Consider the following 27,423-nt stretch of genomic DNA (forward strand, 5'->3'; position numbering starts at 1 on the left):
TGGCCGGCAGCCGACGCGTTTAGGAATCACTGCACACGAGCGTGGGCCAGTGTGAAAACCACAACGCATCAACTTCCCTTAGCTGTGGTTATCATTTTCATTGCAGATTCAGATTTCATATACAAAACCACCTAATCAATCAACAGCATCAAAATTATAATCAAAAAGATAATACTGTGTTTTTACTTGTAGAGGAGTATTACTACATTATGGTGTTGCTTAGTTTGAGTCAGTTTCTTACATGTACATCGTGTCATGAATATGAATTTGATAAAAACCTGCCAGATGAAGCAAGCTGTCGACTGACTAAAGTCACGCTCACAATCTTTTAGCTCATTAGCTTGCCAACATATCCTAATTAGAACACAAAAGCTGAGGCCACGGGACAACTTCAGCTCAACAACCAACATTGCTCTGCCGTGAGTCCCGCTCTCAGCCAAGTTCAAGAAGCAACTTTCTCTAGTCCACCTAATGAATGACCGACTCAGGGTGAAAGGTCAGTGTGAGGCCCTAGGTCTCAGTGCCACAGTTACTGCATTAAACTTCACAGGCGGCTCCTTCAGACGCAGCTGTGGTTTGCTGCTGATAATACTCGTGCCAGGGCTGATAACAACAGACCTTGGATGGTCAGTAACAAGTGGCCGGGTGTTCTAAGAATCAGCACTTGGGAGTATAAAGTCATGTTTCCTTGTTTATGGTTAATGAACTACTCTGCTACTCTTCTTCCTCTTCTTTTAGATATTTGACCAATTGTGGAGTGTAAACTATATAATCTATAGTAATTAAGTGTATAAAGACTATCCTCAGGGGGCTCCTGCTTCAGATTTGAGATGACATGCACAGGAGACTGTATTGATGAATCCTCCTTTCTCCTTGGGCTCAAGCTTCAATAAACATCCTAAGACATCCTGGACTCCAGCGCTCTTTTCTTCACCACTGATGATAAGAATTTTCCCCAACAACCTCGAGTATGTGTGTTTCATTATCTTTGGCGACACCTGTGGCCACGCATGGTAATTACAGGTTTGTTTTTGAACCACACTTGTGTGTCCCATCACACACATGGAACACACGCTGCTCATGATTTTATGTGCGAGTCATACCAAACACCCAGTTCATAAAACTGTTAAATGCAAGGCCTTCATCAGTGGGTCATAGGCTCAATCACTGTAGATTGTGACTTAACACTTATTTAAATTAAAAGAGAGGGATGGGCAATAACCGACAACACATTCACTATACAGGTTTTCCAGCCCACTAGCCACTGGGAAACTGCCCTACTGGCTCCAGCATCATCACATTGGATCACCCTTCTTTGGGTTCAGCAGATTTATCTTATTATTATATATTTGTTTTTTACAACAACTTCTGAAGGAAAGAAGAAGAAAAGCTTTCAACCACAGGTTTGCTGTCAGAGGCGCCCAAACTAAGGTGGAGACCCAAAACACCAGTACAGTTCTGCTGTGATCCAGGATCCCGTGGAACATTTGGAAGCAAGAGCAGTTTTTAAAAAAAAGTAGTGATTGTAGTGAGTATATCATCATAAAAGATCCAGTGATGCTCAGTCCTCCAAAAAAGAGCCTAATATTTCCTGACATACACGATCAAAAGCAACACCCACTGCACAACCTTTCGTTTCTTCCCTTCTAATCAAAAGTAAAAATAAACAGTAAACCAGTTTTGACAGTTATGAGTGTGCCATTATGTAATGAGATCTTATGATTCAGTAATGTGTTTGCAAGCATGCAGACTTTACCGGTGCAGGAGTATTCGTCCACTCTGATGAAGCCTGGCAGACAGTCGCAGCGATGGCTGCCGGGCAGGTTGACACACACCGTGTTGGACTGGCAGTAATGCATCTGGGTCGCACACTCATCAATATCTGAGGACAAACAGAGCAGATACAGTGGATTAATAACTCCCTGATAGTTCTCCAAAAAGACAAACTGAGGGGGGACACACAGAGAGACTCTGGGTGAAGCTCACTGAAATGATTCAACACTGCTGCTTTAATCACATTACAAAAGCACAGATTCAGGGCGTTACCTTGTTGCTTACAGTTATTAAATAAAGTGTTACCCATCCAAAAATTGGTCACTCATCAGTCTCACAGACAACTGTTGTTGTTTCTGTATTTGTCTGTTGTTCAGTTAGAGGAAGACAGAAAAGACAAGAAAGAGAGAAAGATGAGAAGAAAGCAAAAGAAAAGGGGGAGGGAGCAAAGGAAAGAGAAGGATAAATCTGATGGGATGAGGACGTACAAACCGAAGAGGACAGAGGAGGAGGGAGAGCGGCTTTTTTCCTGACATCCCTAATGTTCCGCTAATATCACGACACATTACAGCCTCTCTTCATACACAGAATCCCTCTCCTCCTAATGTAGCTTGAAAGACATTGTATGAGCATTAAAACACAGAGCTCAGCGAGGCATTAGCCGAGCAGGATGACTGCTGATGAAATGGGATCGGAAACCCACAAGGGAGGTGTTATGCAGAAGGGTCTAAATTTGTGTGTGTGTGTGTGTACGTATGTATACAATACAATGTATTTATGTGGAACAGAGCAGCAGAGAGCTGGCTTCCCGAGGCTGACAGGCCTCTCCACCACTTAAGGGACTGTGTATGCAACACTTAAGGGAAAGAGAGAGAGTGAGAAGAGTATTTCCATATCCTCTCCTTGGATAAATACATTCCTGCTTTGAGGTTTTCAGCTCATACTTTCCCCTTACAACAGAATGAATTTGTATGAAGTATGTAATTGACTTACATGCAACACCCAGAGGTTTTTTCTTGGTAAATTTCACCCTTGGAGAGTGTACAGTAGGAGTGTTGAATTGCACAATCAAAGAGAGACCGATCGTGTATTCAGGCGTACAAAGCTTCGCCGGCCTTCAGCATAAAAAGCGTTGATCTGCTACATCAAAAACATGAAACTTATTCAAGTGCTTTGAGGCCACGAAACAGTACCTGAATCCAATCTCCATCGTGTCCTGAAGCCCTACTCCACCCTGAAAGCTGCTCTTTGATTTTGCTTTATTGGCGAATAGGCACCAAGGCGTTGTCCGGGCCTGATGACGGCTGGCCTGTGATGTCGCCAACACGCAGCCTCAATAATTGAAAGAGTCTCGCCGCTTTTGTCAGCTTCCATTTACAGTGAGAAAAGCATCTACTGTCAAGTCTGGAGACATGATGAGGCTTTATGAACTCTGTTGTTCCGTGGTGTGTTATCCCCTGTGTTTGTAGCTATGTGTGTGTGTGTGTGTGTGTGTGTGTGTGTGTGTGTGTGTGTTCGCCCTCTGCAGCCTCCTCTGGGAGACTTGTAGCAGGTGAGGTCTGCTGACAGAACTGGAACTGTCATTTCACAACGGGGGGAATTCATTTTTCTGGATTTGCTGGTGTGTCTCTCTCTCTCTCTCTGTCTCTCCCTCCCTCCTCCCCCCCAGACCTCATCCTGATCCTCCCCCTCTCCCTCCACCCTTCTGAGCTCACTTTCTTCATCTCTCTGCTGCTTTATTCATGCTGTGATGTAGGTCATGGCTGGTGGTGGTGGGGTAGCTAAAAATAAGGCAGGATAGGACTTTCTCTGTGCATGTGTTTGTGTATGTGTGTGTGTGTGTGCGTGTGCGTGTGTATGTGTGTGCGTGTGTGTGTGTGTGTGTGTGTGCATGTGTGTGTGTGTTTGTGTGTGTGTGTGTGTGTGTGTGTGTGTGCGCGTGTGTGTGTGGTTGCACCAGCTCATCCCTTTTGTGTGTATTTGTGTGTTTGGGGGAGAGGAACTGTGTGTTTGGATATTGAGTGTTCGGATGCTGTGAGGCAGAAATGTGTGTTGACTGAAACGCCTGTACTTTCTTTACTCTAATAAACCCAGATTGCGCGTGTATCTGTAAACGTCGTCCAGGACCGCAGCCGCTGCAGCTGACCTCTCTCTTTCAGCAGCTCATGTTGTGGTGTGATGCCCACCAGATGAAGCTGCCCAACTTCACCACATTCTTTTCTCCACTCAAAATTATGAAACTGTGAGAAGACAGAGAGAGGAGTGTGTTCATGTGCGCTCAAACTCCTGTGCACGTTTCCCTGAGGTCTAACACGTAGTAAAATCTGAATTGTAAATCAATTATCTTCCTGGGTTTTTTCTGTGAAATGCAGTTGACGGATCGAATGGTGTTTGGAAATGGAACAATCGATTTGATTGTGGTGGTGAGTCAGATAGTCTCAGATTATTCACCATTAAACATGGATCACTGCTTAGTTAAGAAGAAAATAAGAAAAGTTTGCGCAGAAACTCCTACTCCCAATTATTAAAAGTCAAGAATGTTGACAGTCAGAAACTCAATTTATCTCTATCTAGAAATTAAGTGTGTGGGTGCAAAACTCTAATATTGATAAGTGGGATATTCTTTTTGAGTGCCGTTAATTAGTCTTTTTAACTTTTGTATTATTTTATATTGTGTCATAGATTTGCACCACTGCATGTGTTAAATTTAATGCATTTACTTTATTTTCTCCATTTTTCGGTCTGTGATGAGCTCGTATAATAAATGTGTTGTGATCACAGCTTTTTAGTGGATGAAAGCTTGGAGCAATATAGATCCTGTTGCAAGTATGTATAGAGCTCACTTGTGTCTAGCAGTGAGATTTTTTAAAAATGGAAAATATTTGCTTATTCATATTATTCATGGTGTACCTGAATGTATCTACATTCAAAATGATGGAAAAAAACTGTACAGATGGTACAATTTACAGTTGTCCCCTAAACGCCTCACATACAGACAATCGGTAGACGCTACAATTTAGAGATGTCCCTTAAACACTTTACGTACAGAAAATCGGGAGACGTTACAATTTACGGCCTTTCCCTGAATGCTTCCCATTCAGACAAAGGGTAGACACTAGCTACAGCACACATCATCAGGGGCCCCACTTAGGGGGGTTTTGGGGCAACATCAGTGCACTGTACAGTGTCTTAATGGGAGGTTTAAGGGGGTCTCTAGTTGCCATTGTAAAATGTGCCAATATGAGGGGCCATCGGGGGCCTCTTTTCCCCTTGGGGCCTCCAAGAATTTGCCTGGTTTGTCTCTTCTGACTGGTAAGATGAAGGAATGAATTCAGTATTTGTAGGCATGTCCGCACTGAAGCAGAGCTACTATAACTCTCACTGCTCCTCCCCAACTGACTGGAGTCGCAACAACACCCTGTAACTTCACTAGACACTAATGTACGAGCACAGATTACTATTTACTAATTCATGTCCGCGTGGTAAAAACAAAAAAAAAAGAAATAAAGTAAAGTGTTTATTTTTTGGAAATGACCACAGCTGCTTCGCTCAGAGCGCCTCTCCCCTTTGGATACAAGTCTCGTCACCATCTCAGCAGATGTCTCCTTCACAGCCTGAAACACATGTACACAGCAATCAGCATTCCCCTCTTCTCTGACCTCTCTCTCGCTCTCCCTATCTCTATTTTCATGTACCAAAAAGTTAATCTCCCCCAGCAATTACACACCATGATAATTGAGGCTTGCAGAGAGCAAACGCTTTCAGCATACAGGCATGCACACACACGCACTGGCTGTGTTGAAAGAGAATTGGATATTTCATTTATTTTCTCTAATGCACTTGGTGTAAACAACTAATCAGTTTCTTTTTTTCCTCACTGAACTTCACTGAAACAATAAGCAAGTGAAACAGCAAGTGAAAGTCAGCAAAGAAAAAGATATTTTCCAATAATAGGCATTTTTATACAAATTATTATGTCTATTTGCAAATCTCAACCACTGCGCAGTTTGTAATGAAATCAAAATGTATGACATTACGACATTAAACAGCACAGCGACACACAGCGAACTCAATGGTGGCGAAGTTTAGACTGCACACAATATTGTGTAATATTGTGTAACTATATTACTTTATAATTTATATATATTCCATATTACTGGGTTACAGTATTGTGTGTGCCAGGATTACAGTTTCAATTTCAGTAGTGACACTACTGCTACTACTACAACATTCAGAAAGTATTTTCACACTCTGTTGTGTCGCAGCCTCGTGCTATATTATAATAATGATAATTCTTCCCACATCAATCAACCTACGCTTAGATGCGCCGCAGTTGCGCTTGTGCGTAGCAATACAGTGGTTCGACAGTTCACAAACTGCAGTTCCAGAAAGGAAGGGCAATTCGACAGCGATATTAAGCTGTGAAAATAAAATAAAGCGTACACTTAAAACTGATATTAGCTTTCTTCTGTGGGTTTTTTTTTTTTTTTTTAAAGTGGCCACAGCAGCGAATCACTCAGCTTCTGTATCGGTGCTCCCGGCTGCTTCTCCAAACTGGGCGCACACTGATCCGAAGCTACTACAGGTAAAACAGACTGTAGATAAGTACCTCACACAACCCCACGTCAAATAACCCCAACTATCACTTCCAGCAAAAACATTGACGTCATTCTAAGTCACATTATAAACATGATCCTCAGATATTCTGCAATAAAAACAACAGTAAACAGAATTTCTTGATGAGGCCATGAGAGCGCTGACCCTCATCTACCTCCATCTTCATAAATAAATCCAGACAAACACCCTCCACTTCATCGACTTTTGTTCCGTCATCAGATGATCACATTCATCCCAATATCTCTGTCCTCATAGGAATCCAGTCCCTCTGGTGCAAATGCAGCAAAACTAAAAATCTTACCAAGGTTCGATGCTTTTCCAATGCATGAACACCTCCATGGTTTAATAATACCCACCTTGCCTGTTTACTTGCATACTATATATGCTCATTCATCTAAATTTTAGGACTTAAGTCGGTCACGTTACTTTTCTGCTTTGGTGCTTATTGGTGTAGAAACTTCAGTTTCTTTGGCAACACGTGTTGGAGGAATTTTTTTTCTTGAATCTGGGGACACATTTCTCTTTGTCTGTGTCAGAGGATTGACAGGCAGCAGAGCATGGCGTAATGCAAAACCTTCACTCCGCATAGTTAAATGAGGATAAAAGAAAAAGTTTCTTCTCATTCCTGTGATGGACTTTTATCCCTGTGTGGATGATGTTTTTCATATTGTATAAGAATGAACGGCAGGAAAATGGCAGCCTCTGAAGGAGGGAATTAATCTCAGCCAGCAATTACACACCATGATAATTGAGTCTTATACAAAGCATTGCTTTCAACAACTTCGACTTGTGAAGTAGGAAAGTGAGCTTGGATATTTCCCTCTATGCGTTGCGGCAGCGAGACCTTGGACTGCTGACACAAACTTGAAAAGAACTGCAATATCATCCTGCAATATGAAGTGAGCCGCGGTGAGGACCAAATGATTTTCATGATGGGGGGTGGGGGGGTTCATCTCCATGATGAGGGCGTGCAAAGGCCTCAGAGGCTGAACTCAATGACAACAGGGCCGCTATCTTTCTGTTCTGCAAACAAATCAAATACAAAAACAACAATCAACATGCAGCACAGCACCACACCTCTCTCAAATGTTGCGTGTCTCTTAGAGCCAGAGGAGAAAACGAACTACTGATGCATTTAATTACAGGGCCTTTGGAGAGCAGCGGCACTTATCACCATTGTTGTCCTTTCAGAAGACGCATGCAGAGAGGGAAGCACTCAGGTTGAGCAGATTACAACCTGCTAAGGAACACGATGCGCGCATTGTTTGGCAGAGAACGGCTCGTGGGTAGAGAAGCTGAACGATGGTGTGGTTCTCTATCTGGAGAAAGGAACAGTGTGAGCGAGGTGGTTTAATCCATCCGTCACTCTGCGGCTCCAACGAGAAGCTGCCACTCACTGAGCTGCACACTGACAGACTTTCAGACAGACACTGTGAAGACTGAGACTGTGGCAGACTCCTTCTGTCAGACCGAGCGGAACAGTTTACCTAGATGACAGGTGCTCAGTGTCTGCGTGCAGGATGTTCACACAGGTATACTTTACTCCAAAGGCTGGGTGCCCAGTTACTCAAATAAATCCATGTATTAGGCAGGAGGAGGCAGCACAGTGTGCGTCATTCCTCACAGTTTAATGGATTACCGTGCAGCTGAAGTCTTATTAAAATCCTAAAAGAAAACTGAATTTGCATCATTGAAGCAGTGAGATGTATATCACAAAAGAAACACACAACCCTTTGTCTCTGATGTTTTATAAAGGGACGTTATCACAACAGGGAATGAGTCTGCACAGCAATCAGTCATCCAGACAAAGTTACAAAGCAACATACAGCACAACTTTTTCCCTGCAATTCATCTGAGGTTTACCTTCCTCCAGCGCGAAATAAACGGTGTAAAAATAGAATGACCGTCTTCACCTGTTCGGCACAGTATACAGTATAAGCTCCTGTGATGACCGGCTGATCAATGTGCACTGTCATCCCAGGAAGAACAGTCTTATCTCTGCAAGAGCTTTGGTAATTTACCACTGTTGGTCTGTTGTCCACAGTATTTTGAAATATGATGTAATTCCTTTTGGAGGAGGAAATTTTTATCTCAGAGTTGAAAGATAATATTTGTTTCTGCCAGTTTGTCTGAAGGTAAAACTGAATACATAACAAATACGTGTCTTATTGGACAGTTTAACAACAGTGCTGCCTTTGCAATATATATCAGCGGAAATGAACAGAGGGAGAGTGCTCTCTATTAAATTTTATTTCTTTAATACATTATAGATTGGGTGACAGGTTTGTTTTTTACTACACATTTCCTGATTAGATTTAAACCAGTCTGTCTGTAATGTTGCTGCTTCTCCAAATTCCCAGCGAGACGCTAGGGGGAGAGATGCTCTGGATGTTTTTGTATTTGTTGCATTTCTGGATTTTTAGAAGGTTTCCCTTAATGACTGTATTTTGTCCTTAGGGGCCACCATAGCAAAACAATTAGATAAATAGATGGTATATATATATATATATATAAGAGTCTTACTTGCACCCCAAGCACACAGGCTGGGATGCACATATGTGGGGTGTTCCAGCAGGCCTGCACGCACGCACGCACGCACGCACGCACGCACGCACGCACGCACGCACACACACACACACACACGGAGTTGTTCCAATGAAAGGCTGATAATCAGGAAGCCTTGGAGATGCTGCTGCGTATGGAGAGATGGGCTACAAAGCTAAGAGGTAAACACAGATGCCGACAGAAGAAAACAGTCGCAAAAGCTGCCAGCAGTAGAGTTGAACTGGGTACTCATGATTTATTAGTACGTTTTCCTGTTTTCAGGACACGAGTACCATTTGAGTCCTGTGTACCAGTACTTGTAATCAGAAAAACACAGCATGTGTGATTAGCTCAAAGAAATCACTGTGTTTCTGCTGCTGGATGACAGAGGAGGAAGAAGCTGCTTCCATGAGTCTTCCACAGGCCGTAAACCTCAACCCAAACATGAGCTGGCTGTGAATCCGGCTCAGAAACATTTTAGGCTTGGGCTCAGATTTAAGGTCAAAACAAAATAGGTTGTTTGTTGGTGCTTTCCAGAGCGACCTCGAGTATACGACTGTTCAAAAAATGATTCATGAGTTTTTTCTGATCTGCCACCTTTATGGAAACCAACAACTAACAAACATCAGTTTTGCTTCTGAGAGATGAGTTATTACTGATACAAAAGGGTTGCTTTCCAAGAAACACAGTTGACACACACACACACACACACACAAACAGACTGGTACATTTGTAGCTATTTAAACCAGGGACAATGTAATGCAATTAACTATAAAGCAGATTTGATCCGGACACTAATACAGCACACATTGACACATTGTGAGGGCACTCACCACTTTGCAAAGGCCCTGGCTCAGAAATGATTGTGCACTTGTTAAATGTGCATTCCCTACAAGCCAATAGCAGCTGACTAAAGAGATGTTGCAAACGGACACGATTTGCATCTTTGTATGAAAACAGAGATCGGTCAAAACCTACTGGACACTTGGATGACTCCCAAGGAATTTGAATATAGAAATCAGCACATGTTGGCTCACAGTTAAACCTCAGTGATTTGACACTGTGTCCGATCCTCGAGCCTCTGTCTTAGACATACACTACATCCCTGAAATGCTTGCAAGTGGTTCAAAATGCTGCTGCCGATGCTTCCGACCAAGTCATCCAGATGGTCTCATGTAACGCCAATCCTAATTTCTTTACACCGGTTTCCAAAAAATATTCATGATGTGATGCGATTACATTCAGAGCCTTGCATGCTTCCTCCTGCCTATATTAAAACAGCTACTGCAGCCATAAAACTCCAGGAGGAATTTGAGGTCCTCTGGTACTCCTTGCTCCAGGCTCAAGACAAAAAGAGACTGTGCTTTTGATGCATCTTTTATACCTGCGTGTCCACAGTGTGGACACTTTTAAAAAGCAGCTCATTTGTTTGTCCTAATTGTTTTTTTTTCATTCTTTAATTGTGACGTCTGCACTTGAGAGGTGTTACATAAATAAATTTCACTTATTGAATAGCTTCACTGGAAAACATTACTACTCCTCCACAAAGTATTATTTCCCTGTGGTTGCTCACAATTCCCAGTGGGTGCCTGAGCTCCTAAGCACCCACATCATCTGCGCCTCTATGGTCTTGGCACATAAATACTGGTTACACTGGTCAAAGTGTAAGACTGTATTCAGTGCAGCAGTGTAATAAAGACACAGCAACAGCTTGTCCCCATAATGAAGCAGTAAAGTGACTGTAAACATTAGCTAGCCAACATCACACAGTCAAAATTAACTTCTCCCTCTTGGTTAAACACAGCCTAAAATAATCACAACCATAAACCAGGAAAATAAAAAGAGTTTATTAAATCAAAACTGTCTCAGCAGTTCGTCTTGACGCTGAGAGTTTAACATGTCAAGAGGCAAGTGATTAATTGCTCTCCGAAACTTAAACTTCACCAAGTAAGAGCAGAAACTCGTCCCAAACAGAGTCGACACATCTTGACCTGTTGAACTCAGTCTGGTGCATGTGGTGTTTGTTTGTGTGCTTACATCGGCCCCACTGTGTTTCCACCAGCTCTGCTGTATTGCTTGTGTTTTTCTCCCCCAGCCATAGCCAGCATGCATTACTATTCTATGAGCCGCATCAGTCCCTCCTACACACACATGCGCACGCACACATACACGCACAAACACACACACATCCTTTGATTGTCCCTGTGCCCAGGACTGTCGGTAGGGCAGCAGCAGCAGATGGTTGAATCTCTCAGTGTCAGGTTGCTGCAACACACACAATCACAATCACACACACACACACACACACACACACACACACACACACACACACACACACACACACACACACACACACACACACACACACACACACACACACAAAAACAAATTTGTCAGGAAGGTCATCTACTATTATGCAAGTCCAGATAAGAACTTGTTTCAGATTATTGGCCAGATTCAACCATTAGTGAACAGTTGCTAGGTAACGGTGATGCCTCGCGGCTAACGACCCGCATGATCTAACCAACATCTCATCAGTCACCAGCTAAGGCAGGGAGGTGTGGAGCTGTTATTATCCTGATAGTTTCCACCATGTTTTTGGTTACTATGGTAAATTAACAAAAACTTCCACCTTCCTGACTCACGACATGGAAAAAGTGACGCGAGGAGGACGAAGACAGACACACTGACGCGCTCAAACAGAAACAGAGATTGAAGCACAAATACAAGAGGAAACTGAGGGAAAACAAAGATAGAAACCGAGACAAAGAACAAAAACTAAGACGGAAAAAGATGCGGAAACTGAAAGAGACAGAAAATCCGAGAGAGCCGAGGGTACAGAGAGAACCTGTGAGGAATCAAAGAAGGAACACAGCTCTTGTTGTGACTTCACTGATGACAAGCAGTAATCATTTGACAGGGGAACTGATATTGGGGTATAAATATTTGACAATTCAATGTGGGAGTGCTTAATTAGCTTCATTGTTATTCCCATCCAGAGGCAGCTGCTACCTGGAGCGTACGCTGATAAAAATGCTTGTGTGTGAGCGCATGTGTACATGTGGATGTTTCATATTTTGATATTACTTTTAATTTTTGATTGCAGTTTTAATTTGGAGGTTAATTTGGTGGCGTTGGTGGAGGTGGCGGGTGCTAAGAAATGAGTTATGATATTAGTTGATGTTATTCATGAGTCAGTTGCAGTTTATGATTCAAGAACAAGAAAGCAAAGAAACAGGATTCAACTTCTTGAAGGTGAAAAGAAACTTCATGGATAATAAGTTTTGGATCCTGAGTGTAACTGAGTGTAGTAGGGTTCTGATAGTGAACATGTCACGGTACATTTCAGCTGTGTTTTCCTGGAGGTAAAATATAGTGATACATGTGACAGATGAACAGCGATGACTATAAGTGTTTCTGTATGTTGCTGGTTGTATGAAACAAGGAGAGTAGTAATGAAAATGATGTTTCACCTAAAACATCAAATAAAAACAACCCTGTACCTGTGGTTTGAATAGACTTTAAAGGGGCTATCTGTAAGTTTTCTCTGCTGCTAAACTTTTCTTGACGGGAGCGGGTGGTGGTGATTGTCACTTGACAAGAGCTTCAGGCATCACTGCGTTTACAAGAGAAGAGCTTATAATACGTCCTCTGAGCAGCGCTACGTCTTCAGGGCTGATTGGAGGCTACAGTGACTCGCTATCGGAAACAAGTAGAAGTGATGATAGTGGTGATGTACACTATCCAAAGGAATGAAGTTTGATTTTGTTTTTTCTATAGTGGTAAGTAAACAGCTATTAATGCTAATATTAGCTATGTAGCAATAGCAAAACTTACAAATAGCTCCTTTAAAAATACAACCTGAAAGATAACGTGGTGCTATCGTAGAACTGCGAAGTGAGAGGGGCCGCTGGTTCCTGGTGGATCCTCGCACTTCGCAAGGGGACATGTCCCTGTTACAGTGCAGATTAAAATAAAACACCCATAACTAAAGTCAGCTACAGATTTAAAGCTGTTCGACCAGCTGATGTAAAAATGAGTCGCTTGCTGTGATGAACACACAGAGAACCATCTCCTGACTTTGCAGTTCTCCTCAGCTCTACAGGGTGTTTTAGTGTCTGTCAGCTCATCGTTGTAGAAACTACCTGTCCAGCAACAAACAGACAAAGTTAGTAAACAGCTGGTGAATATAGTGGAGCATTTACCTGTTGGAGAGCCAGGCAAACACAGCTAAATGAAGAGTGAATATTGGAATGACATTCACCACGTTGACAAGAAGACAACTCCAAATGAATGCTAATGTAGCTCTTTGACTGCTTGATGTGCAAATAGGCCACTGGCTGCTCACAAGTTTGCCATATTGATTTTATAAGTTGTAATATATCACTGTTTAATATGTCACAGCTTTTTGTGCCAGCTCCTTAAGACAGTAGGTTGTACTTTGTATTTCAGTTCAAATAGAACACCGAAAACTTGTGGACCAGGAAGTGTCACACGTCATGATTAAATAAAGTCAGTTGCATTAGGTAATGCCATACATTAGTCTAATTATATTTTCAATACTAAACAATGTGTGGTAAGCTACAGTTTGGCAGACTCATGTGAGCAGATATTGTTATCAGAAAAAACTTGTGATACTATGTCTCGTTTCACTTATATTATTCAGTTTATTAGCGACTTATTCAAGGTCAACGATCCCAGTATGTTTTGGTTTTGAGTAAAACCAAAAATGCATTTTGTTCATTGAGACTTCAGGGGCTTTTTTTTCTCCTCAGGATTTTCACAGACTCTTACATTTTTAATTGAGTTTGTAAATGTTTTTACATGCCCCACTGCTGCTGTGTCCCATTTTCCTGAAAGGTAGACGTGTCTGCATGGGGCCCAGCGGGAGGAACAGCAAAGTGACAGCAGAGTAGGCCGGAAGAAACAGCATTCTCACACACACACACACACACACACACACACACACACACACAGGGTTATTTGTCCCTGTGCCCGGGACTGTTGGGAGGGCAGCAGCAGCAGATGGTCTGCAATAGCTCTCATTGTCTCAGGATGTGGCAACAGGGAGCGAGGCGTGCCCTGTTCGGCCCCGGCATGGACACGCCATTGCCACGTCCTGCGTCAGTGTCACAGTCAACCTCTTCCTCGTAATTAAGGCCAGCCCCTCTGGTTCCACTTGACAGCAGAGAGCAGCTGGAGGTCAGAGGAAGAGGAGGAGAGGGTCGACTCTTCCAGGCGAACAGCAGCTGAGCGGCTCTCATGTTCCAGTATGTGAAAAAGAGACCATGGACTGTAAACAATGATGGACGTAGCCTCTGTGATGTCACCTGTAGGTTTCTGATGAGCGGTTGCCATCTTGGCAGTGCCTGACTCTGCGTAATTCCCAGCTAATCCAAAAATGGGCAAAGAGGTGGGGCGTGTGTGGAGCCCAGACTTCAGCGAATGCCGGTTTAATAACCGTGGCAAGCATACGCTTTCCTTAGCATCGTTAGCACAGCTGCTTGAAGGCTAACCCAAAGCTAATTAATTTGCTGGCTAATTAGCTAGTTAGCGATTTAAGCTAACGGGCCAGGTATGGTGAGTGCAGACACCGATACCTGACACCAACCAGCAAAGGTTGTCACTTGCAAAACACACACATACATTTCCTCACATCACACGAACACACCTTTCCTATATCCTCAACTCTGACTCAACACAGCATGTGTCACCATGCGAAATTAGCTCAACAACCAATGTCAGTGAAAAATCTCATCAAGCTCTCTGGTGCCATTTGAAATGTGTTTACAGGCCTGAAATGTCCCTTCATATCGCAACTGTAAAACGGAAACACTTCACCCTGTACAAATATCTTTGCTGCATTGAGATTAGATTGCTGGTGTGCAGGTAAACAGCGTTCCATTTGGTTAACGCCTCCTACCAGGCTCTGTACCAAGCACTCAACTGTAGGTCAAATGATATTTATATGTAAAACTGGGTTTGGAGAATATACATGTTCTCTACTTGCTGTAGGAACAAAACTACTAACACATTTATAGTCTTGTCGATTGATGAGGGCAAACCTCGTAATCATAAAATATAAAAGTAAAAATTTAGAATATATATCATTTTTGGCCAAAATAATGTAAACTGCTTCAATGTAAAGTTACCTCTGGACTCAGTAAGGACACAGTAAGGAGCTAATATAATGTATTTTTATATTTTCAGCATGGTGGATAATGGGGAAAAAAAAAGATGGGTGCAAAACAGCCAGAGTTATCCTTCAACTTTCTTTCTAACTTAATCCTAAATCTAATCTTAATCCTAATCCCTGAAACTATTCCTTCGGGAAAAAATGATGACAAACTGAACTGAGCTGCTCGGAAGGATTTTCCTCATTCAACACTCAAATGCATCTCACACACTAACTTTCAATAACCTTCGGCCTGTTCTGCAAAGACATTCTTCCTGAAGAAAAAAAAAGCCTGTCTTTAACGCTGTTCAAATTTAAAATCCCCAAACCATAACAGCCACGACTCGTGTTGAGGTACGTGACAGGACAAGAAGCGACAACTGTAACAGACGATCTGGACAATCTGACAATTAAGAGCGGCTCCTGCATCAAACGCACATTCGCTCTTGTTTTTCTACATTGCAGGTCGTATTTCAAGATAAGACGTTGACAACTAACTTTGGTAATACATCAGCCATGCAGGAGGCGCCACATCTGTTTCTGACAACATCCACGCTTGTCATCTGCTCTGCCAGCTGCAAGACAGCCCACTTACAGACCCAAGGTTGCTTCACAATCAGTCCTGGGGAGTTAGTGCGTCTGAATCCGCTGGTGATCCGTGCATATGAACAACATATTGTTTAACGTATGCAGACAGTCACATCAAAGCGCTCAGTACATCATAACCGCTCATTATTTTAGACCCGGATTTTTATTTATTTATTTTACTTAAGATTAAATCTTACAGCATTACCAATAAATGACAGCAGTTTATTTTACTTTCCACAGATTTGACGGTTACATCTCCAGTTTCAAAAGATTTCACTTTTCCACAGACGGACATAAATTACACCTGATGAGGTTATGAAGCAAACTGCAAACTGCATTATATCAAACTGAAATGTATCAAGGTGCAAATTGATATGAGAGGTCCCTTAACACGTTTGTATCTAATAAAAACAACTTTTCTTGAGTTGCTCCTTAATAAATGCATTTCATTTTGTGAAGTGCACCTTGTTGCATCAATTTTTCAAAATGAAAAAAAGTGAGTGAAGGCATCACAGCTCAACCCCCTTTTAAAAATCACATAAAATTACAGTTTTTCCTCGTACGCTTTGGCAGAAACATAATTACTACCTGGATTATGTTCACTGGCGACATTTTGTCCAGCCTACCAAGTGCTACATTATTGTAACACGCACAAGTCGTGAAGGTTGGGTAAAGATCATGTTTTGATTAAATATTAAAAAAAAGGTAAACACATCCTATTTTGTGCTGGCTTTTTTAGTATTTAACCAAGATGATCCTTTCCCTAAAGCTCAAACTAGTGGTATAACAAGGTCATTTTAGGAGGCAGAGTTGCACAGGTGCTAGACACAGACAGTATGTACAGTTTGTGCCATAAAAGCCGGGGAGATGCAGAAATACATCACAGATAAAAACACTGTTCTTTTTACCGAGAAATTCAACGTCACTCTACAAGAGCTTCACTTAAGTCGAATTTGTTCCATAGTTGTATATTTACTCTAGATTCTAGAAAAATGTCAATATCCACTTAAATGTAAATTTTTTTACTTCATCTCTCACTAGTCCTTCATGTACTTTGTCCTGCTCTGCTCTGCCTTATTCACTGAATTCAGTCCCCTTTTCTTTTTTTAAACCATCATTCACTTTAACATTCATCGTATTTTACTTTAGTCTCCCCTTATGATTTACGATTACAGTGTAGTTGTCTGGTCTTTGGTTCCCTGAAGAGGGCTAAAAGTTACAACCTCTCATCCTGAGGGTGATCTAACTGTCTTTTTACATAAGTTCACGCTGAAAAAGCGAGCTGTTGAGTTTTTGTTAAGATTTTCAGTCTGTCGAGTTACTGTTTTTTTTTTTCAATCTCTCAGATGTAAAAGTTTAAATGAATCATTGATTTAATGCCCTTTCAAAATGTTGCTTTACACAATATAATTCAACTTCTACGGCTTGATTTAAGAAATGTTTTCTTCATTCAAACTGCTATTATTTTTCATTATTTCTTTTCAGTTTCCTTATTGCAGTTGTTCTACTTATTAATACATGTTATTATGTTGTCAATGATTAACTTTTTTGTGTGTATTCTTTTGAATGAATGTCAAGTTTCCTGAACAGACAAGGCCGGGCGATCGGCAAACTTTACCATGTTTGCTTCCGGGATTTCTTCAAATTGTGTACACATTAAATTGCATGCCTTTTATTTTTCAACGCTCACAGTGGGGTTTTCCAGGCAGCCATTGATTCATATTTATTCAGTATTGTATTAAAGTCAATTTGGAGTGTGCAAGCAGGCAGAACTTTCCCACCAAAAACTACAAGTTTTACATTGTGGAGAGCAAATTATTTTCCAACAACAGAGGATTTGTGCTCTCTCAGAAAATCTGTGTAATGCGCACCTGTATGGCAAACACTACTGTCTAACTTAAGGGTTTGGTTTAACTATAATAAACTACACATATATCAAATACACTGAGCTCCTCAATGCATGTCTAGTGTAATTCTGGCTACAATTTTACTCCAGAGGATAATGGCGCAGAAGAAAATCATTGTTCATCTCCGAACTGCCAGAGTAATTCAACTATTTCTGTTCTGTGCACAACCTCATGCAAATTATTCACTTTTGTGAAACCTAGGACTGAACATTCTCAGTTTGTGTCTTCAAGAACACTCCAACATGTCAGACAGGAGCGCTCAACAGCAACCTTTAAAATGCCAGAAACACACCTATAACATGTCTGTCTTTCCAACACTGCTTGTGAAATGTTTGTTTTTCTGCAGCAACATATTTCCCAGCAACAGAGATATATTAATATCACATGTATACATCCTCTGGATATATGACGATATAAGTTTGTAACATATATGAAATACCCAATGGTAAAATGTGAATATGTACATATATTAAAAATATCTCTATGATGATTTTTTAATATGGTATAGTAGTATAAAGCCTCAGACTTTTGGAACCCGCTGCGTGTAATATCAACATATATTGACAGACTTTGGGATGGATATACTGTATGTTTACGTAATGTACATTATGCTTAAAATATAAGCATACATACCTAAACATACATATTTCCTCGACATATCTGTTGATAAATGAAACTGTTTTTATTTCTAATAGGTGCCATATATCATTTTTACTTTTATGTAAATATAAGATAAAAACACATATTTTACATATGGAAATTCAATATATGTACATATATTACATTTGCATATGGGGCATTTGACTGGCAATCTGACACTCTTTTTATTTTACTATAATGAAATGAACTGAAATCAAATGTCTTCAAAAAAACATATCAGCGATGTCAAGTAGGCTTCACTCACACACCAAATAAATATTTGTATTCTACAGAAATTAATACCAACAGTTCAACTAACGTTTTTGTAACAGGAACAGTCCGTTGTACTCTCTGCATCAAATTTCTCATTAACTTCTGTCTCTAAATCTCCAATATATCTCCTAGTTTATGCCGAGGTGACTTGCAGTCTGTTTTGGCTCGTCTACCTGTGTCCTTCCACCAGCCACGACTCTCTCTACCTGCGCTTAACTCGCCCTCCTTCACTTCCCCGCCTGCACTGATGTTATCAGCTCCTGATTCACTGTAGCCGCCACAACTCTTATAATTGATACAGAATCCTGACGCCCCGAGCAGCTGACATTCACCGCAGTCTGAAGGGCAGCTAGGGAAATGAGCAGCATATAATGGAATATGCCGCCAGCGCAAACAGGACGAAGAGCCACTTGTAATGTGATCTGCTCCAGCGCTTAAATATCAAGTGCAATTAAATGCCAGTGACGGCAGGACAGAGATGAGCAGCATGTGTGTCTGGAAACAAATTTGCTCTCAATCGGCTGTGACATCCTTTGTAAAGTCAGCTATCATTTACTCTGTGTGAGTGAAATAGCAGGTCTGCTGTTTCTGCCCGGGCAGGGGGAAAACAGTCTCACTCGATTTTTGTGAAATGAGGACAAACTGAGAAGTTTGTGGACACAAACAATGTTCACATTGTTCCTCTACCATAAGAGGTGACATTTGAAAGTCATTGGACGCCTTTCAAATCATCTATCCTTGGGTTGTCTTTGGCTATGGTTGAGCTGAGGGTTTCAGTATAAACCTCTTGCATTAAATGCCCAGGCCTGATAATAAATGACAAACTGATTTTCAACATATAAAATAGATGACTATTTCTACCTTCTCTGGCTCTGTGCATCGGCTCAGACCTCTTGGTCGTGATGGAAATCTAGAGGAAGGAGTTTTCAGGAGACTTCAGATGTCTATATTGAAGCATTTATTTCTGCCTTGATGCATCAAGGAGATAAATACGTAATGGGCAGTTACAGATGTTAACAGGTTAACTAATGTAATACCATCCCAAATCTGAAGCCGTCCTCTTGAAGGGCGCATTTAAACCCAGAATCCTCACGTCACAGACTATATGTCCAAATAAGGTTCATTCTTCTTCTACCTATACCTGTGTGAAGACTCTATTAAAAACCTCAATCTAAGTCTTTTCTCTCCCTACAGGAGGACACTGCGTACAGTCTGTCGGGATGATGCTGCATACCTTCGCTTGAATTTATACTTCTCCCTGCACATGCTTATCAATAGGACCTCGGTTGCTATGGTTACTGCTGATGGGATCAGAGCACCTGCACACTATCAGCCGACCGAGAAATAAACAATGAACCACTGCTTACAATAGCAGTCCTGTGTGTGACTTGCGGAGACATGTGGCCTAATACTACACAGAGACTGACAGACCTAATGATGATGTCACCAATAAACTATCCCAGGTTCCCAGGTAGTATCAAAGCAATAGTATTAACAATAACTGATTCAGATTATATCGCTTAGCTGGAAAGTCTGAACTAAATTATCCAAATTATTCATCGAGCACTGGCTCCGCCCTTTACCTTTTGCAATTCTACAGGACAACATCAAATCAAAATGTTGTGGCACCTCAATTCATTTATTTGTTGATAGGAAGATAAATTTAAACATATGGTGGCTCAAAGGAAAACCTCTAGGAAGCACTTCAGGGAGGATTCAGGAGAATGAGATTCAGTGCTTTAATAAAATTACATTTTTAGGATATTGTGAATTGTTATAGTCATTGTTGTCCTTGCCCTCATTTCTGACTCACTGGCTGTAAACTCTGTTCTCTTAGCTGCCCCAGTCCTTTCCTGTCCTCTGTTCTCAGCCCCAGCAGTGAACTCTCGTCACCCCCGATGGGAGGGGTTGTCTCTGGGCAGGGCAGTGTGACATGGGGAGGGTGCACTCAGCCGAGCGCCAGGTCAGCCGCTCTGCTCATCTTTTTTTCATGCTCCACAAGTTATACAGCGTAGGACTTTACCTGGGACAAAGAGAGTGGTGGGGAATTGTTTGAAGTAGTGCATACGTATGTGGGTGTGTGTTTGCATGTGTGAAAACCTTCTGCAAGGGCACACAGCTTGGGGGGGGGGGGGGGGGGGGGGGATTAATGATAGGAGGTGACAACTCTTTCAATATTAAGGGAAGGGAGTTCTGTCATTGTATGGACAGCTGGGGGAGGGGAGAGGGAGAGAGAGAGAGAGAGACCCTGCAGAAGTAGAATTCACCCTTTCCAGTGGTTTTTACTCCACAAGATGCAGTGATTAATTTAAGCACCATCCTGCTGTAATTACCAACTCATTACCTATTAGATTAACTTTGAATTGCTGAAAATGTAAATTTCTACTATTGATCTTTCTTTAGCTCTAAATGTCACAAAGGACAGGATTAATCCAGTCTATGTCATCGAGAGACAAGGTCTTGATTACACATCTGGGCTGTAGCTGGGCTAAGTACCACTAGTTTTCTGTGGCTCAGTGTGTTCTCTCATTGAAGGTTTTACTCATTGATGTTTGACAAAAAGTGACATTTATCATTCCTTTTGATTTTGGTTAAACAATGAATCAGACTGGCTTTTTTTTTTGTATGCGTCAAAAATGCATACAAACTTTACACTTAATGTGTATGACGTTTCTAGACTTGGAGCATATTAATTTATGCCTCAGTCTACGACTACTTTCGCATATCCATCCATGACACTCTCTCTTCTAATGTCATATTCCCATTGCTTTATCTCTGCTGTCTAAAAAAGACATCTGTGTCATTTGTCCCTTATGAGTCCAATATAAGGTGCTTCTTAGTGGCCGTGGAGCATTTGAGTGAGTGACATTTACCTCACTAAGGTCTTAGGCATGTTGGACATGGTATTTATAAATGATTATGTTACACTGTTCATAAAAAAATGACAATCCTTGCCTTGACAAATTTCCTGTTTTCTTCCTCCTGGAACTGAACCAGCTCAACTCAACCATTCAATCCCAATCTCTTTACACTGTGATCTAATGTCTTTAGCCATATTCCTGAAGACGAGGAGAAACTGTGGGATGAGCGTGAGGTTTATCAGGATGCACACAGCTGGAGAGAAAAGAATCAAATCACACTCCTGATAAAAATTCATATAAATGATCCCTTTGGGGCGAATAACCTGCAGGTAAAACACAAGCTGTTAAATTAAAAACTTCTACATGACACGAGTGTCTCTTCCCCAAGTTGTGCTTGATCAGAGAAAGAGTGGGACAGCATTTTGACATCCATCACCACAGACCTGCCAAACACTCCTAATCACAGTTGCTTGTCAGAATAAAGACGTTCAGTTTAAATGACTAAAGTCTCCAGTATCCCCCCAAGCAACTCAATTCTTCACACACTTTCCATCATCCTCCGCTTTCAACAACCGCTATCAGGATACTGGTTCATTTACTAATGAAACTTTCATACATTTAACTCCAGAATTTGTAGTAAATAAAGTGCTCCCAGAGTTATATACTGATGAAATTGCTATAAAGGTAAAGAAAAATTACACTGGAGGAAATCGGTCTAAATAAAGGAGTGGGGTTTACCCTCAAGTTTTGTGCTTTTTCAGAAATCAGGTACAGACCAAGAAATTATATCTGAGACCACCTAAATACAGTAATCTGTAACCTGTATCACCACTGGATGTTTAACTCACTAGAGGTATCCTTGTTGTGTGAAAGACAACAGAGGAGAAAACGCCTTTCAGGATTGTAAACAGTTAAAGCAAAAATAAAAGAGTAGTGGAAGAGGGGCACTTTTATTGTTTGAAGCCCACACTGATGTTCATGCTCCCTTCAGTTGTACTCATTGAATGGCTCCGCCTGGCTGTAGATTGTTAAATTTCTTTCCTGCATACATCAGTCTGGGTGCCAATCTCGTTTCCTAGCAACAGGAGTAAATACGTGCATTTACTGACAAAAGGACGTAGTGGACCATGAATTGGAACAATAGTAAGGAACTCTTGGGGGTCAGATGGTTGGTGTGGTGGTGGGAAAACTGCTGAAAAGTTAAAGCCCAGGAAAGAAGGAAAGAGCCCCTGCAGGCTGCGACAGTAAAAGCAAAAGTATCGGACAGAATATCGAACACACTGGGGATAAATCTGTAAAATTTGACAGTTCATGAAAACACTTAATTTTACTTCTACTACTTCTTCTTCTGGAGAGCTTGAATGTGCTTTAGTAGCACTCAGCCTGATTACAAGTTGTGTGCAAACAGCATAGTGGAAAGACTGGGGTGTCCCCTAAATAGATAGGGCTCATCCCCTAGAGACCCATACATTCACTAGGGTTGCTTGGTAAAAAAAGAAAATGCCCACCACAAACTCCCAGACCCAAGCTGATGTCCTGAAAGTGACCAATAGTACAAAACCCAAAGCTATTCAATTTACAATCCTTACATTTGATAGGCTGAGAACCAGTGAATATTTTTCATTTTAATTAGTCCGTTAATTTCCGTCAATAGATTAATTGAATAATTGCCTTATCATTTCAGACCTAAAATAAATACAGCAAACTTTACAGCAGTGTGGTGAGTAGCTACTTCATTATGTTTTTGACATGTTTTGTATAAGTGGACATTTTGGCTTAAAGGGTGGTGACAGATGAGGAGGTTCATCCTCTGGGGTCCATAAATAAGATCTGTCCATTTCATACGGATATTATTCATGTACAATTGGGAATTCTGGTCCGATGTCGGCTCAGGAGTGAAGGCCAAGGCTTCACCATAACACATTAGGATTCATCCTCTGAGGTCTATCGATTGCAGATATCCTTTCCTATCGAAACTCTTTGATATCCATCCTCTGGTAGTCTGGCTAGTAGTTGAGATCAGAGTATGTTGGACAGACCTATCGACCCACTGACACTGAAGTCCTTCAGCCTCTGCCTAGCAGGGGCCAAAATGACTTTCATGCAGGCACTGTAAATTAACATGAGTACTCCTGGCTCTGTCCTTGCTCCTGCCTTTGTCCACTAAATAATTCCTTGCTGGCTTATTTCAATCCTCTGGAGTTCAGAACCGGCTCTTATCCATGCAGGCTGACACACCAGGTTGCTGCTCAACACTCCAGAGTGACATCACCCTCTTCACTTCAAGGTCACCGTCAGGTGGGATACAGTATCAGGCAGATTCCAGCACAGAACTTCAACTGCTTTCCTCTGGGTGATTTGAGTTCAGCAGTCTGTTTCCACTTCATCTACTGCGTGTGTGTGTGTGTGTGTGTGTGTGTGTGTGTGTGTGTTCTCCATCACTGTGATGTCATGATGAATGGGTGGGCAACAAAGCAGAGGAGAGGTGGGGAGAGAGAAGGGGAGAGGAAAAGCGATCTCTCCTCTGCCTTTTATCGCTCTATTTCATCATGGAAATCACCTCATTTACTCTGAGCACTTCTCCATTCATCTCTTATTGTCACTGGCAAAACCTATTTTCTATCTGCACCAGTGCTGTGTGTGCGTGTGTGTGTGTCTGTGCTTGTGTCTGCATGTTTGTGTCTGGGTATGAGAGAGTCAGAGGAGCAGGGGAAAAGCACCAAGCTCACTACACGCAGTTATGTTTGCACATGAGCAGCTGCATTAATGAACTCATGCTGCAGATTCAAGTGTTAACATTAGCCAACCAACTTGCTGTGTAGGAATCTATTGTTTTTTTTTTGTTATTTTACACTTCACAGGCTGCTGGTTCACATTCAATCATCATTAAATCAATCAACATGCATTTCCCCAGAGGTGAAAAAAATCCTACTGACTAAGTGCTAATTAGCAAATGTTTGCATGCTTACACACTATAGTAATTTGGTATTACATATGGTAAATGTAACCAGCTAAACACTGGCATGTCAACATTGCCTCTGGGAGAATGCTAGCATACTGATGTTAGCATTTAGCTCAAAGTAGTGCTGTGTCAACATGAAGCGTCACAGAGTTGCTGGTGTGGCTGTAAACTCTGGGCCTTTCACTTACTTTCAGTATGACAGCTTTGACTCAAGTGTGTGTTGCAGTCTGGGCATGTTGGTGCTGGCAGTTAAGAAAGGAATCAAACTGGTGCTGAAGGATGCTAACTGTGTGGCCTCTGATCAAGCCCCTGCCTGTGGTCAGATGCATAAATAATGTATACACACAAAAACCATGCGTACACCATTTCCGATTTTTTTATGCAATCTGATTGATTAAGGGAGTGTCTTCATCCATTTATGGCTAAATGTGGGGGTGGAAATGAGGCTCGTGCCCATGCGCCTAATTTCTCAATGAGTGAGCGTTACAAAGAGGAAACATGCGTACGCACGGCTTTTAAAATTCTGACGAAAATAATACGTATGCATATTTCGGGTTTTGTGCATACACAGAGTTTTAGTCATGAATCTAAACAGACTTTTATGCATCTGGCCCCAGCTCCTCTCCTGAAGATAATTGTATATTTGTTTTTTTTTATACCTGATAATAAAAACAATGAGAGCTACACCAATTTCAGTTCAGAGCCACATCTTAAGTTCACGTCATTCTGTTTAAAAAGAAAAAAATCCAGTCCACTATGCCCTCATCTCTCCTTCAAACATCTCATCAACCTCCTCCCCCTCCTTTTCGTCTTCTGCTCATTTCATGGGAATTGTGAGTTAATTAGCGAGACTGTTTTTGATGGACGCTGCCATTTGTTTTGGATACAGGAACATTCTGTATTTAGGGGGCTGCCTATGATGATGTAACTAATCACTGACTACAGATCATCCAGTATGTTGTCCTCAGTGGTTCAACATATAATCCTTTGCATGGTTTTTTTTTTTTTTGGAAGTGTGAGTGGTATCTGGTCTTTGTAGGCCACAATGATATTAAACGTCTGCTCCGAGCTTGAGTTTACCTTCTGTGTTTCAAGGTCTGATACGGTAAAAGCTAAGAGTGGCCACTCAGGCTTCTCCTTGATCTCCTGTGGACTGAGTGGTGACTCAATTATTTGTTCGCTTTTAACAAACGCAGCTGCCAAACGAAAAAATGTAGAATATGTCGTAATGTAGTGACATGCATTACTATGGTTGCACTTCTCTTCTACAATGTAAACTTGGATACTATAGCTCCTCAAGTTGCTATGGTTACAGATGTGCTACACTGTAAGCATGTATGCTATATATGGCAGCAGATCTGCTGAACTGTGGCCACAGATGCAACCTAGAAGTCATATCAGTGATGATGCTATAAAAATAAAAATCCAGATGAGGAATTAAGACCCTAATGTCAAACTCTGTGTGATGAATGATGTTATCTGGTATATATTTAATTAATGAATGAATCTATTTTTTGCGGTACAGCAGAGGGTTTGAAATACATCTGCTGAGAATCGTGCCAGTGTGCCGGTACCTTCGGTGAATAGCAGGAGAGCAGCAGCATGGCTCTTGGAGTAATCCAACATGACAGCGTTCACCTCGGATGATAGAGAGTGGAAGAAAACTATCAAAATGCTTATAAATATCTTATAGAGCCACTGAGGAGCAGCAGAGCAGGGGGAGGGGGGCGATGAGGAGACGTGCTCCAACTCCTGCTGCAGAGGCAAATATCACACTACTCACATGGAAAATGAGGATGACGATGTGTGCTTATCAGTGTGTTTCGTGTGTACAATTACATGTGTGCATGTGTGCGTGCGTGTGTGTGTTTGTGTGTGTAGCGCAGCATACGGTGATACTGACGGTGGCAGATTCAGGCAAGCAGGTGTGGGAGGGAAGGTGGCTGTACCTTGGCAGGAATGCAGTCACACAAACGGGATTGTGGGATTTCAAGGTGTCCGTGTGTGTTGTTTGCAACGTGTGTGAGTTTGTGAATGACCAAACCCCAGAGTGGAGGAAAGTAACAGCTGCAGACAAAAAGAAAATACTGAAAACTAAAAAATATGTGTAAAAGAAGTGCACAGCTCCTGAGCTGAATCTCTCTACCTCCTGGCACGGGGAAATAACGCATCTACAACTCTTTTACAGCGGGTTGCAACATGCTCTCCTACAAAGACAGCCTCAGGTCAGATATTATGAGAGTACACAGGACTGCAGAGATATGAATACTTCACCACACCCAAACAAGAATTGTGGAGAAGCATGAAGGACTGATTCTAGTTGATTTTCTCAGATATGCTAAGTGGAAAAACCTCAGCAGCTGGGCCTGCACATCACATTGTCTATCAAATGAAAGAAGCTCTGTGATGTACCTGTGTTTCTTGCAGTTTCGCATGTCGACAGTTGGAGGCAACGGTACACATAGAAAGGAGCAGAGGGTTGATAAAGAGCTAAAGAACACAGCTCGAACAAGTAAGCATACAAATTTCAAAAATATTAATGAAAGGCTTTGCAGATGTTTCATGGAGGCGGGAAACAGATTAAACATATCTGTTATGTTGCAAAGCTGCATTCATTCATTTATTTGGCTACTTGCTGGTAAAAGTACTGACAAAACCAAAGCTTGCTATATAATCAAGTTGTTATAGCTAACATGCTAACGTATGCTGCCCAATGATACCTCCGCAGGACACAAAGCAACATTAGCCTTCATTATGAGTCATGTTTCTGTCAGTCTGATGAATGTGAGCCCATCATCCTCTTTCTCCTTTAAGCTCTGATTTGGTCTCTCCTCCCTCCTGAGAAAAATACGTGTTTGACTGAACCACTGTCTTTACCGGATGGTTGCCAGTTTGTCTGCTGCTGGGTCACAGGGCAGATGACAGTGCTGCGAACAGTGCTACAGTAAATGTGCCATTAAAGCCCAACCTAAAACCGGATGCAAAGCTCCATAAAGCATCGAAGTCACCATACACATCATTTAGGAATGTAGTTTTGTGTTAATATAAGAAATAGTGTTTAATGGAGTTTTAGTGATGCAAGGT

At 41.6% G+C, this 27,423-nt stretch overlaps 1 protein-coding gene across 1 annotated transcript in view; it reads right to left on the minus strand.

Annotated features, from left to right (window-relative positions):
- Nucleotides 1–27,423, minus strand: part of LOC130168760 (protein kinase C-binding protein NELL1-like) — a 238,809-nt gene that overhangs the window by 77,686 nt on the left and 133,700 nt on the right. Inside the window, exon 13 of the mRNA XM_056375248.1 lies at nucleotides 1,757–1,882. Within this exon, the coding sequence (XP_056231223.1) occupies nucleotides 1,757–1,882 (126 nt within the window). The remainder of the gene's footprint in view (nucleotides 1–1,756; nucleotides 1,883–27,423) is intronic.

This window comes from Seriola aureovittata, chromosome 1 (genome assembly GCF_021018895.1).
Source record: "Seriola aureovittata isolate HTS-2021-v1 ecotype China chromosome 1, ASM2101889v1, whole genome shotgun sequence".
Lineage (NCBI taxonomy): Eukaryota > Metazoa > Chordata > Actinopteri > Carangiformes > Carangidae > Seriola > Seriola aureovittata.